General features: G+C 42.3%; 1 protein-coding gene across 1 annotated transcript in view; it reads left to right on the top strand.

Annotated features, from left to right (window-relative positions):
- unc13a (unc-13 homolog A (C. elegans)) overlaps positions 1-14,182 on the top strand; it is a 47,452-nt gene that overhangs the window by 11,167 nt on the left and 22,103 nt on the right. Inside the window, exons 10-25 of the mRNA XM_032527082.1 lie at positions 364-483; positions 2,111-2,920; positions 3,388-3,481; positions 4,642-4,749; positions 6,503-6,508; positions 6,779-6,853; positions 6,953-7,172; positions 8,295-8,522; positions 8,873-9,014; positions 9,571-9,740; positions 9,901-10,016; positions 11,103-11,266; positions 11,395-11,548; positions 11,832-11,900; positions 12,253-12,342; positions 13,054-13,188. Coding sequence (XP_032382973.1) covers positions 364-483; positions 2,111-2,920; positions 3,388-3,481; positions 4,642-4,749; positions 6,503-6,508; positions 6,779-6,853; positions 6,953-7,172; positions 8,295-8,522; positions 8,873-9,014; positions 9,571-9,740; positions 9,901-10,016; positions 11,103-11,266; positions 11,395-11,548; positions 11,832-11,900; positions 12,253-12,342; positions 13,054-13,188 — 2,701 coding nt within the window. The remainder of the gene's footprint in view (positions 1-363; positions 484-2,110; positions 2,921-3,387; positions 3,482-4,641; positions 4,750-6,502; positions 6,509-6,778; positions 6,854-6,952; positions 7,173-8,294; positions 8,523-8,872; positions 9,015-9,570; positions 9,741-9,900; positions 10,017-11,102; positions 11,267-11,394; positions 11,549-11,831; positions 11,901-12,252; positions 12,343-13,053; positions 13,189-14,182) is intronic.

Genomic DNA, 14,182 nt, shown 5'->3' with positions numbered 1-14,182 from the left:
GGGGAGGGACAATAATAATAAAAGGACATTGTGCACAAATAAGACGATAGATAGACGAAAGACATACCCACTTGATTTGAAAAAACTCGGACTGCTGTAGGCTTGTCTTAATGTTGGAATTAAATTTTCCACAGAACTTTGGATCCCCATCCCTTACATTTTGAGTACAATAGGAAGGGATCTTTTACTTGCCAGTACAAACCGAAGGAATGACTACATCAAGCAAAACCTGCCTCAATGTTCACATCAACACCTGACTGTTGTTTAGGACGGGCTTCTTTGAAAGATTTGCACTGAGCTCTACTGATGCTCCTCTCCCACCTCTCCCCTCTTCCCAACCTCCCTCCTTACTCCTCTTACCAGACGCTATGATAGTTTAGAGTTGGCTACCAACGGGCGCAGCGATATCGACTCAGGCTCAGGGTCGAGCCGCCGCACCAGTCATCAGTGTTCTCTAGACAGTAGGCATTCACTGTCCGATAGGTGGGTCTCTGTGCCTCCTCTCCAAATCCTCTTCCTTCTCCTGCTCCGGCCTGTGACTCCGTCTCGCTGTGACGTCAGTGGTGGACTTGTCCCGTCCTCCTCGCTCGCTGTGCTTGCATGCATGCGCTCTAACCCTATCTATGTATATTCTATGCTACTGATAGAAACCTTCTGGTCCTGCATCTACATTTACTGTGTTCCTGGTGAAGAATCACAAATCAGTATCACAAATGAAGTATCACACACATCGTTGCCATTGTTAAACTAATAAGTTTTGCGCAGTTTTGTGTTTATGTGTGTGGGCGAGTGATTGACGAGATGTATGTGTATGTGTGTGTTGTTTTGTAACAGTCAGAGACAGTCAGAGGTTAATTGTTGGTTGGAGATTGTGTAAGAACTTGTGTGAATCTGTGTGTGTGTGTGTGTGTGTGTGTGTGTGTGTGTGTGTGTGTGTGTGTGTGTGTGTGTGTGTGTGTGTGTGTGTGTGTGTGTGTGTGTGTGAATCTGTTGTCACGGCAGCCTGTCATTACATCCCCCATCCTGTATGTGAGACTAAGAAGAGCCCTGTCTTATTCTTTGTGTCCCATTCTTGTTAATTATACACATTTAATTCCTACCCGTACATCAGCAGGAGGCTGTCAGCCCAATAATGGGGGTCGCAGAGAAGCCAAGACAGATTACATCCATTTTCATCTTCATTTCGTCATGTTTATTGTTTTATATTCTTTGCTAAGAAGGAGGGCAGACATGTATTTAGACTAAAGCCTTGTGCAAGCATTTGTCACTGTCTTTGTGTTGAATGAGAGGGAGAAATTGTGATTTTAGGTGATGAATAGAAAAGAACAGGTGTGTCGTGATTGTGTTTATTTGTCCATTCATCCAAACTTGTGTATTCCCCCTGGCTCTCAACCCAGAGCCATAATACAGTTAGCTCCTTTACTGCTCCTGCACCATGCATTATTGAACCAACAGGACTGTAATCAATAGAGACGACACAATAAGGTGTGTGTGTGTGTGTGTGTGTGTGTGTGTGTGTGTGTGTGTGTGTGTGTGTGTGCGTGTGCCCATGTGCGTGCGGGCGTGCATGTATACGTTTTTTTCCCATGTTTCAAATCTCTCTGGCTCATGGTCCTTCTTAATGTCTCAAAGCCTCATTCATCATCGTGAATAAATATTACTTATTTATCTGCAAAAAGAGACCAGGCTAATAAATGACCCTCAACCTCTTCAGGTTCACTAAATAGTATTTATTTTAGATTTATGAAAAATGTGTTATGTTTTTGCTAATTGTGTGCTTTTGTATGGTGTGTGCTTCCGTATTAATCTGTGTGTGAAATAGTATCCATAGTAACCTTACCCATTACTAAAAAGATGATTGCCCTTGCAGTTACGTTGATGCATTACTATTCCAACCCTTCCCACCCCAAGTTTTTTTTATTGGTTGGTTTAAAGTCGCTCCTATTGATCAGCTGTCTCCCTCTCTGGCCATTAAGGAACACAAGTTCCTTAAGTGTCACTATGACAGCAATACTCTCTATTGTTCAAGTGTTGGAACCCCCATAGTTTACTTTTCAACCTGTGTGGGTGTGTTTATGTAACAGGTGTCTGTATCTCCCCCTCCCCTCAGTCCCACAGACAGTCGTTACGCCTCGTCAGGCGAGTTGAGTCGAGGCAGTTCTCAGCTCAGTGAGGAGTTTGTTGCTGAGGACGGTGACAGCTTGCGAGGTTCGGAGTTCTACGATGAAAACGACTCCTACCACTCCTGCCACTCCTCTGTCAGCTACGGCAAAGAGGACTCCCCAGGCTGGGATGGCGAGGACCCCCAAGGCATCTACAGCGACGACGGAGGCTACCTCAAAGATGGAGGGGAAGAGGGGGGGCTGTATGCTGAAGAGGAGGGTGACGTGTACGGGGGGGAAGGGGAGTACATCTACGAAGACGAGGAGGAGATGCCTTTTGAGGAAGATGAAGATACGTATCCAATTGACGGCACACTCGGTGAAGACCAGGAGCTGCCCTACACCCCCGCACCCACAAGCACTGCCCCGTCCCTCATGCCCCCCTCTGATGGCACGACCACCAGACCACCGCTGGAGAAGCAGGCATCGTTGCATCAGCAGCGGCCAGCTCCTGATCAGCTCCCGCCAACCAGCACAGCTCCTAGTCTACCTCCAGTCACACTCAATGACACGTTGCCCCCTTTCAGTGCAGAATCCAGCAAGCCTCCGTTCGCACCCACCCAGCCAGCTCTGTCAACCACCACTACATCCACCCCCACGACCACATCTCAGGTTCCAGCTCCAGATACCGGGCCCCTGGAGCCTGAACCTAAGTTTGAGGTGCCGTTGGAAGAACCTCAAACTCCCGAGCAGCCTCCGGTGGTAAAGAGTGTCCCTCCAGCTCCTGAAGAGAGAACAGAGGAACTACCTGTTCCAAGGTGAACACTGTTTATACACCACCTGCCTCATAGTGGAAAAGAAAGCTTTCACTCACTGTCAATACTAACACAGCTACTTTTTGTGCATAGATGTTCATCTGTCAGTTCATTCAGGTAACAATAAGCACATACAGTATTTATATATACATATTAATTAAGAGGAACATAGGAAACAGACACTGGGGAAGGCGTAGGAATAAGGAACAAAAATATAAGTGCCTGTCAAGATGAACCAGCGTTATTCTAATAATTTTTTTTTTAAATGATTATCTAAATTTTTGTAATCGTCACGTTTTCTCCAACACTGTGTGCAAAATCGACAGAGTGTCCCTTTAATGTGTTTACCACTATTAGTCCATGATAGTTTATCTCTATAATTTCTACACATTCACCACATTAGCTAAAAGAGCACACACTAGCGCATATATGCATAACCCTTGTTGTTCCTTCTCCAATCATTCTTCTAGTTTCCCAAAGAGGGAAATCATGGAGCCTGGTCCTGCCAGAGCCAAAGCCAACTGGCTTCGTCTTTTCAGCAGAGTACGACTACAGCTGCAAGAGGTATAACATGTGTGTATGTGTGTGTGTTTCCGAGTGTACCTTGTGCACATAAGTGTGCATTCGTGCAATGTGCATTCATGCCAGGTGAATGCCTGGGCGCATCAGAGTGGGTAGTAGGCCTTCTGTTGTTGTTAAATTCATAATCTGATATAATATTGAGCACACTGACTTGTTGCATCAGTCCCTGCATGTCCTGTTACTGTGTTTGTTTTTTGTGTTTAATTGATAGTTTCTGTTTACCCCTTGTACTGTTTGCCATTTCATTATTTTCTTTTCAGTTGTTTGCCATCCTCGTAGCGATTTGCATGTAGTCCCTTCCGATTACCCATGGCTGGAGCAGACGCTCAGGTGGGTGTGGCCAGTAGTCAATCTAATTTCTTTTTTTTGCATCCTGTGTGGCTCCTAGATATTTATAGGGAGTCCAAGCAATACATGGGAAGCTGCTTTAAGCTTGCAAAGTGTCTTTTCTAAAGTCTGCCATTTATACCAATCGTGACTATTTAAGTTCGTCAGTGTGACGTGAGTATCGATGCTGTGTGTTCTTTGAACAGACAACAAAAAGCCTTTCAATAATAGTGCAGATAGAATTAGAAGAGTGATTACATGGATGGCCATCTGGCTGTAATCTACTTTTACTATGATTCTCAAACACAGAGAGAAGCCACTGCTGATTTCAATAATCAACAAACTCACTCAGAAAGACACAACTAAGCTACACCACTCTCCTCATCTCCCCCTTTTTCTTCTCCCACTTGTATTACTGTTGTATTGTCAACTTGGAGTCATTATGACTACAACTAATAATGAAACTAAAAAATCATATTGTTTTGCAGGAAACCAAACGTATTCTGATTGTGTGTTCTCAGTATATAAATGCACTTTGTACAGTACATTTCTCCAGCCACAACTCTAATGGCACTCTTCTTACCTCTCTTCATCACCTATCTCTTTCCTCCAGGCCCCTAGGAAAAGTTTGGCAGGCTCTCGTTTATTCAGCAGGGAGATATCCTGACGTGTACTACTACGGCATTAAAAGTTATGCTTTAAATTACCAACCGAAATGCAAGCCCATGGCTTTAATGTCTGAATGCATTCATTGTCTAATTGATTGATCGTGTCCAGGTTCTAACAACTGTAGCTGAATAAATAGCTGGTGTTGAATCCTGCTCTGTGCATGTTTTGTCTCCAGGATGGGTGGCGCTCTGTATAGCATTGACAGCATGCCAGACCTCAGGAAGAGGAAAGCTATGCCTCTCGTCCGAGATCTGGTGAGTTTCTGCACTAATCTCTTCATATTCTCCTGACTAAGTGTCTCACATCTCCCCATATCCATTTACAGTATCACTCGGCTCAGCAGTAAGAGCTCTCGTCTACTAAACATACTCCTGTTTTCCGTCCGATTGTCCGCTGCCCTTTCTTATCTCATTACTCTCATCTCTTTACCTCTTTCTTTTCTTCATTGCTCTTTTTACTTCTCTTCCTCACTGGCTTTTAGCCCACTGCACATCAACTCTGCTTTCCCTCCTGTTACAGCACCTGTTGACAAGGCGAGCTGCAGGGCTAAGGGGCAACTGGCAAGGCCAGAAGTTTCCCCCAGACTGACATGGATCTTTGTTAGATGCTGTCATATAACATAACCTTCATTACCCCATGCTGCCATCGCCCCCATGGCCTCCCTGACACTGCCTCATTAGAGTTAAGACAGTAAGAAACATAAATCCTCTCAAGAAAACTCATTCATATAAGTCACTTCCTTTAGAGTATTAATACGCCTGACAGCATTATCACTTTTCTGCTTTTGTCAAAAAGACACAAGGCTCTAATTTTACTAGCAAGTATAGATACGATCAGACTATGAATACACACACACACACACACACACACACACACACACACACACAGTATCACGTTTCATATTTGAAAAATAAAAAATAAAAGCTTAAAGGAATAGTTCCCCATTTTGATAAATATCCTTGGATGTTTTGTAATTGTGAGTTAGAAGAGAATATTGAAGTCTGGAAGCAGGGGAAACAGCTTCCAACCTGTCACAACTTGTCATCTTTACACTTTGGGTTTTCTGCAGATTATACAAATACAACATAACATCCTAATGTGAGCCATAGAGCTGCAGGGAGGCAGATTTGACTACTTTCAGTCTCCAATCTTTTTGCTAAGCTAAGCTAACTGGCAGCCGGCTATAGCTTTATATTTAAGGGACAGATGAGAGTGGTTTTAATCTTCTCTAATTCTAGGCAAGAAAGCAATCTTACAGTATTTGTCAAAATGTCGAACTTGTAATGCAACAGCACATACTGTAGTGGATGCTAGCGAAACAGAAGGCAGCCTTGATATAGGACAACAACTTGGCTCTTTATATTAACTGCCAGGTAACCCTCAATGTGCCATTTTACTAAACTCACCAGATCCAAGCGTTAGTAATTATCTCTGATGCTGTCTTCATTAATAATTCTTGCTGTCTCAAAGCACTGACTGACATTTACAGGCAGGTGCAGCTATGTTTCTCATCTTCTCTCTGTCTCTTGCTTCCATGCACGCACACACACACACACACACACACACACACACACACACACGCAGGCACACACACACACACACACACACACACACACACACACACACACACACACACACACACACACAACACACACCACACACACACAACCTGTCAGAGTCTCCCAGGTAATTGAACGGACAGGGTGGGGTCTGGCTTAATGAGCAGCGATGGCAAGCTACTTCATTCACACATCAAATACTCAAGTCTGGTCGCAGCTGTGACTTCAGGGCTCTTCATGTCTGTAGATTCACCTTGTTTGATTCCCCCCATGCTTTAGTTGTGGATGTCCTTTCCTTTTTAATCACAATAACTGCAGTATATGCATAAGGATATATATGCTCTCTCAACAATTTGAATTCTTTATAGAACCCCCACCCCCTCTTTCTTGCCTTTTTCTAATTTTAAATCTCTCCCTTATTCCTCCCACCTTCACTGCATTGCCACAGGCTATGGTGAGTAACACCACCACCATTTGCATTTAAAACACTTAGGTTATGAAGGTAGAGTAGTTCTCTTATCTCACCAGCGTTATCGATATAAAAGGAAGCACTTTAAATTCTGCAGCTGTCACCTCTGTTTGCTGTAACTATTCAGTGGAACATTGCCAGACAGACAGTTATAATACACATTGCCTTATGGGCTGCTCTGAGATTTGTCTAAATAAATAAGATATTGAGATGCGAGCTGAGAGAAACTGACCCCTCCTCTCTCCTGTAACTCAGTCCTTGGTTCAGAACTCCAGGAAGGCAGGCATCACCTCGGCCCTGACGTCCAGCACCCTGCATAATGAAGAACTGGTCAGTACACATTTACAATATTAACTCAAAGTACCTCACATCATGTCATTCGAGCACACTCTGCTGACGCCTGCTCTTCTCTCTCCTGTACCCTTGTAGAAGAGTCATGTCTACAAGAAGACCCTCCAGGCCCTCATTTATCCCATCTCCTGCACCACCCCACACAATTTTGAGGTGTGGACAGCCACCACGCCTACTTACTGCTACGAGTGTGAGGGGCTGCTGTGGGGTATTGCTCGCCAGGGCATGCGCTGTACCGAGTGTGGAGTCAAATGCCACGAGAAGTGCCAAGATCTACTCAATGCTGATTGTCTGCAAAGTAAGCAAAGGTTGAAAAACATTACCCAGAATTTAGCCCCGGGCTTAAAGCATTGATAAAATACTGGATTAACATATGATATATATATTTATTATACAATGTAATGTAATTTAAAGATAGCTGCACACACTTGATAGCACTCTCATGTCTCTACGTTAAAGCTATAGTGTGTAGTTTCTGTTGCCCCATGAGGAATTCTAAGTAATGACAACAAAACTGTTGGCGCGTCCACATGATACAAGCCTTCTATGATCGCACACCACCCCCAACGCTCCTCCACACCAATGCTAGTAGCCAAGAAAGACACAGAGAATTAAAAAAATATGATGGACTCTTTAAAAGGCGCAATTATCTTCCCTCGAGTGTCTGCGATCTTCTGAATATAGCCATGCTGAGAAATTCAGAGACCAACAAAAACCTGGTCTAAAGTCAATATCGCAGCATTTCATTGTTATTTTATCAATCAAAATCAAAATAGAAAAAGTGGATTTGGTCACGCCCTAAACACACCTGTGCCATGGGCTCCAGGCCGTGCGCTTAGATTGTTAAAATAGGACCTTTGGTGTTGCTGGTAGGCAGATTTTGCTGACTTTAAGTTTTGAAATATTGCTGCGTCAGTGCTGTTGTTGTTTTTTATTAATAATAGTAAACTATCTAGTCCATCCTCTTATCTCTATTTGTCAATGACAAAGTCCCTCTCCTCCGTCTCTCACTCCTACGTTCTTATTTTCCTTATGTTCTTGAGAGGATATTAAAAGCCATTTGTCTTTTGTTGTCATCCACCTCTCTTTTCCATTTCTCTTTTACTCAGAATTTCATAGCTCTGCAAATGTGTCCATCTCTCATTCAAGAAATATAGTCACGTTTTTCATCTCCTACACAGTCGTCTTCTCTTCTTTGTATTTTAGATTCAAATCTCAGTTTCAAATGTTTCTATAATTGGATAAATATACCCTCCATGCAATACTCTGCTCTGTTATTATTATCATTAATGACTGTATGGCAACTATGAGCCAACATACTGTATAGTATAGCTGTAACACCTCTCATATGTTAACTCTTCTATTTGCTTTGACACATGTTAATCCTTTTCTTTCTTGTCTTAATTTTCACGCTTACCAGGAGCGGCAGAGAAGAGCTCCAAACACGGCGCGGAGGACCGAACCCAGAACATCATCATGGTTCTTAAAGACCGCATGAAGATCCGCGAGAGGAACAAACCTGAGATCTTCGAACTCATTCAGGAGGTCTTTGCAGCCCCCAAGTCCACCCACGTCACCCACATGAAGCAGATCAAACAGAGTGTGCTCGATGGCACTTCTAAATGGTCGGCCAAGATCAGCATCACAGGTGAGAGTGGAGTCAAATATGTACAGTACAGTAGCTTTGAGCAGAGCTGGCTTACACTGTCAACATCAAAGTCAGAGGAGACGGCATGTGTCACTTGTTTCTGTCTATTAAAAGAGACAGGCTCGCGTCTGTATGAAGAGAGCACAGGTGTTGTTTGTGGGGCAGTAGAGCAGAAGGTCAGATGATTATCAGGCATCTGTTTGCATTCACACACACACACACACACACACACACACACACACACACACACACACCACACACACACACACACACACACACACACATGCACACACCACACACACACACGCACACACACACACACAGTGGCTGATCAGCCTGCCTCTTTCTAGTGTTGTGTGCCCAGGGTCTACAAGCCAAAGATAAAACGGGCTCCAGTGATCCTTACGTCACTGTCCAGGTGGGAAAGACCAAAAAGAGGACCAAGACCATCTACGGCAACCTCAACCCTGTCTGGGAGGAGACATTTAATTTGTGAGTCAAGACCTCTTGGAAATAAACAGTATGTGACATTTGTAAGCATCAGGGTTGCAAACAATGACTGTTTTCATCCCAATATGTAGAGAAAGTTGAGAAAAATGATATGTAGGTTATTTTTCCCAGTTAATCGTTTTTTGGGGATTAGCCAATAAAATGTCATATATTAGTAGAAAATGCTAATCACCATTTCTCAGAGCTCCAGTTGACATCTTCAAACAACAGTCAAAAACACAAAAAATTACAATTGACGTTGATGGAAAACTAGCAAAATGTGACTAAAAATGAATAATTGATTCTAAACATTTTTAATTAATATTCTCTCAATGAACTAAACCCTTTTTTTAATTGTTTCACTGATGCAGTTACACATTAAACATTTCTATCTGCTTTCTGTTTATTATGTATTACATCTATTTGTTTACGGCTAGTTTTTTTTGCTTACACTTTAGATATTTAATGAGTCATGAATCATGATAGTAGTCCATCTGGTCTTATAACCGTCAATGTTACTATTGCATTTACTAGCTATGACTGACTCTGTCTGTTTTAGTGAATGTCACAACTCCTCAGACCGCATTAAGGTGCGGGTGTGGGATGAGGATGACGACATTAAGTCTCGCGTAAAGCAGAAGTTCAAGCGGGAGTCGGACGACTTTCTAGGTCAAACCATCATTGAGGTCCGCACTCTGAGCGGAGAGATGGACGTCTGGTACAATCTGGGTCAGTTGAACCGCCATGTGTCAGTTAAAGTTATAGTCACAAATACTGTATTGATACCACAGTTCACGTCATTTTGCAGTTATTTGACTGACCTGACTTTTCTGATTTAGGTGTTTTCAGTTCGGTAACTGTGTTGCTGTATGTCTTGTGCTTTTCGCAGACAAGCGTACAGACAAATCAGCTGTGTCTGGAGCTATCCGCATGCACATTAATGTAGAGATCAAAGGAGAGGAGACGGTCGCCCCCTATCACGTTCAGTACACCTGTTTGCATGAAGTAAGCTCAGTGTGGTGTGTGTTTAAACAAGCAGAACGTAATAAATTATATAAAAGAGCTGCACTTAAATACTGTTTTGAAGTACTGGTGTTTTTATTTGTCCATTTTGAGGGACTTTATACCTTTATTTATACATCCCTGGAATACTGTAATTTGTTTTTAGTCCATTTTACAGCTCATACTTATTAATGTGCTTTTACTAAAAGGCTGTCAGTGTGCAGCTGTATTGTTCTCCATAACAACACACACAACATTATGATGACCACGCCTTCGAGTCTCTTCAGCCTTTATTGGATGTGGATACGTTGTGCACTGCACGTTAATGGCAGTTTGGGCATTTAAATAAAAAACAAGATTTTTAATTAACTCATCACTACTTTTACTGTAGATTTGTAGTACTTTTTCTACTACTGTGTTTGTCAGTGCATCTGTGAGTATCCTAGTGACCCATGCCAAACAGGTTAATTTACTGGTTGATGTTCAGCTCCATTCCAAATGAAACTTGAGTTAATACTCCGTGAAGTTTGCTTTGCTCTCATGAGATTAAGACCTCTTCCAACAGCAAAGACATCTACACATTTCCAGTCTGTTTCTGTGTGAAAAACTGCTTCATTGTAGACCAATCACAGCCCTGTATGGAATCATTTCTCAGCCCATTACTCAACAGAGTATATTAGCTGAACGTTAACATACAGATGACCACTGGTGGCCACGCAGACAACTCAGAATGTTTTACAGCAACTTGTGTTGGCCTCTTAATATAGTTTTATGGTTATTTATGTAGCACAGCCATTTAAAGATGAACAGATCTTAGGTTGTAATCAACTCTCTTTTGGTACAATGAAACATTTAGAATCTTTCATTACAACTTTGAAATGTTTGAATGCTGACAAAGCTCTTTATAGCCATTTAACACTTCTCAATTGCTCTTTTTTCAACCTGTAGTCTCCATTTTTGTGCACTTTTCTTTTTGTTTATTTCTTTGCCTCTTCTGTATTAACTTTCTTTCACTCTCTCTGCTTATTTTTTTTCTATATACCTCCTTTCCATAGACTGTCTAACTCTCTCCTATTTTACTGTGCGTAGAACCTCTTCCACTACGTGACAGATATCCAGAACAACGGTGTGGTGAAGATCCCCGATGCCAAAGGGGATGATGCATGGAAGGTCTACTTTGAGGAGACTCCCCAGGAGATTGTTGATGAGTTTGCCATGCGTTATGGAGTGGAGTCCATATACCAGGCCATGACGTATGTTACTGTCTGATATCACACTACACACTACACTATATGTTTGCATGCATTGCTGGTTGTTTTCATGTATCAAGCTCTACGTAAAGTATTCTATATTTGCTCACACATCTGTCCCTCTTTTGCAGTCACTTTGCCTGCCTGTCATCTAAGTACATGTGCCCAGGTGTGCCTGCAGTGATGAGTACCCTGCTGGCTAACATCAATGCATACTACGCTCACACCACCCAGGCAACAAACAATGTCTCTGCCTCTGACCGCTTTGCTGCTTCTAACTTTGGGGTGAGTCACTGCAGGAACATTTAGCAATATCTATAAATGCAACAATAAGGCTTTCAAAAAACCCCACAGCATCATCATTTCCTTTTAAAGAATTGAATTGTGTTTTTGCTTTTCAAACAACAAGTAAAAAATGTTGTCTTGTTTGTTGAATTCATAATTTCCGTTTTACTATATGCTTATGTGTTTATCCTAGATGTGGTTGGCTGGGGCTTTATGTGTAAAGCAGTGTGGTGTGTCTGCTTTGTTTTTTTAAATATTAAAATCTGTGTTGTAATTTCCACAGAAAGAGCGATTTGTCAAGCTTCTAGACCAGCTTCACAACTCTCTGAGGATTGACCTGTCTATGTACCGCGTAAGATTGCACTCCGTTTTACTTTCACACATTATATTTGAAAAGTTTATAATAGATAATTGTGGCTGGACAGTCAAACTGCATGGTAGAACATCAACCCACCAGCCCTCTTTTTCTGTTCTGTACCGTTCTTTTCCTTTGTGCGAAACAGTGAAAAATAGCAGGCGGATGTGTTTATTACACTGACAGCTACTCTGAAACATGCACAGACACATTCAGGAAACACCGCACACCCACACAGTAACAAGTGTTGCCTATGCTGGATCGTGCCACACAAACACACTGGACGAGGATGGATGTGATGTCATGTGTTGTGCCTCACTCTATTTATTTTTTTTCCGTCTGACTCCAGAACAACTTCCCTGCCAGCAGTCCTGAGAGGCTGCAGGACCTCAAGTCCACAGTGGACCTCCTCACCAGTATCACCTTCTTCAGAATGAAGGTACCGTCCCTTTGTCTTCATCTGTCAAACCTTTTTTGATTTTGTTCTGTATTTTAAGTGCTCCACCTATCCATCATACTTTCATGTTGCTCAATCTGTTACACATATAGGATATAATGAACTTCATCCCCAATTTCCTCCTTACACTGATTTAAAAAGTAGAATTTAATATATCATTAGATTACATTTTATATATTTAGTGTTCAAAATATTGTCTTTGCAATCAAGACAAACATGATGACAGTTCTAAAATATTTTATACACAAAACTTGATTAATTAATTTCAGTGTACTTGTAAATGTGCTGTATTTATATAGCGCTTTTCCAGTCTTAACAACTGCTCAAAACGCTTTTACATCTACAGGAAACATTCACCATTCACGCACATTCATACACTGTGGCCGGGGCTGCCGTTCAAGGTGCCACCTGCTCATCAGATAAACATTCACACTCCGATGTGCAGCACCAGGGTCAACTCGGGGTTCAGTGTCTTGCCCAAGGACACTTCAACAATGACTGCAGGGGCGGGGATCGAACCACCAACCTTCCGATTGGCATGCAACCGCTCTACCACTGAGCCATAGCTTCAGAACTACTTGACAGTGTACTTTTAACTGTCTCTTTCTCTCAATGTTTTTGTGTGCGTGGTGTGCGTGTGTGTGCGTGTGTGTGTTGTGTGTGTGTGTGTTGTGTGTGTGTGTGTGTGTTCAGGTCCAAGAGCTTCAGTCTCCACCCAGAGCCAGTCAGGTAGTGAAGGATTGTGTCAAAGCCTGTCTCAACTCCACCTACGAGTACATCTTCAATAACTGTCATGAGCTGTACAGCCGCGAGTATCAGACAGACCCGGTAAGAAGCAGCCATTTATTGAATATCTTTGTAGGTGTGAGTTATTGTCTCTATGTTTCTGTCATTTACAATGTTCAAATTTCTATTTGCTTTATTGGCATGACCGTAATAAAGTACAGTATTGCCTAAAGCCTTGTAAGTTTAATAGTTCTCCATAGACTTTCAAGGAGATCAGTACATCTTCATGTGTTGTTCCACTGGTTTTGTCTAGGAAATATTGAATTTAATTGTGGTCAAATTGTCCTGGTATGTGAGTTTTATTGTGACAACTAAAACACGGTTCTCATCTCTTCATGCGGTGTAGACTACACTGTAACGTGTTGCTCTGTCTCCACCAGTGTCAGTGGCCATGATGTGGTCACCCAACCTGTATTCAGTTGATGTTTTTCTGAGTTTCTGGTTGCTCACGGTGCCCTGATAATCTGCCGCAATGTATAGTCTGTTCAGGGCTTAATAGCATTAAGGTTTACTTTTCTTTTTTTGTTGTAGATGTCTAATGATTGATGTACTTTTCTTTTTCCTTGGCTTTAATTTGGTTCACTCTCTCAGAAGAAGCAAACACTAACTCTTTATTTTAAACTTGACCAACAGTTTTGTAATGTCATTACTGTACCCCCTTTGCTCGATTTCTGCGTGTGTGTGAATGTGTGTGTGTGTGTGTGTGTGTGAGTCCCCATCATCCTCTCACTCTGGGTAGGCCAGGCTCTCACATCCATCACTCCTGCATCAGATTTCAACAGATTGAGTCCTCATTACAGCAGCCACTCCATTCAGACTCCCCTTGTGAATTTCAAATAAGCATTTTCCCTTTGAATAAAACATCTCATCCTGAGGGACGTTGCTATATTTTGTCAAAATCTTTGCAAGATCATTCTTCACTCTTCAACCCCTGCAGTGCTCAGCTTATCTTTTCTTCAAGCACATCTTCAGCTGTTTCAGATAAGTCGTCCAGACAGTTTAGATTCGGAGTCTGTTTGAAGCTGCTTGGGCAGCA

Source organism: Etheostoma spectabile, chromosome 9, assembly GCF_008692095.1.
Source record: "Etheostoma spectabile isolate EspeVRDwgs_2016 chromosome 9, UIUC_Espe_1.0, whole genome shotgun sequence".
Classification (NCBI taxonomy): Eukaryota; Metazoa; Chordata; class Actinopteri; order Perciformes; family Percidae; genus Etheostoma; species Etheostoma spectabile.
This window is presented reverse-complemented; position numbering and strand designations above follow the sequence as displayed.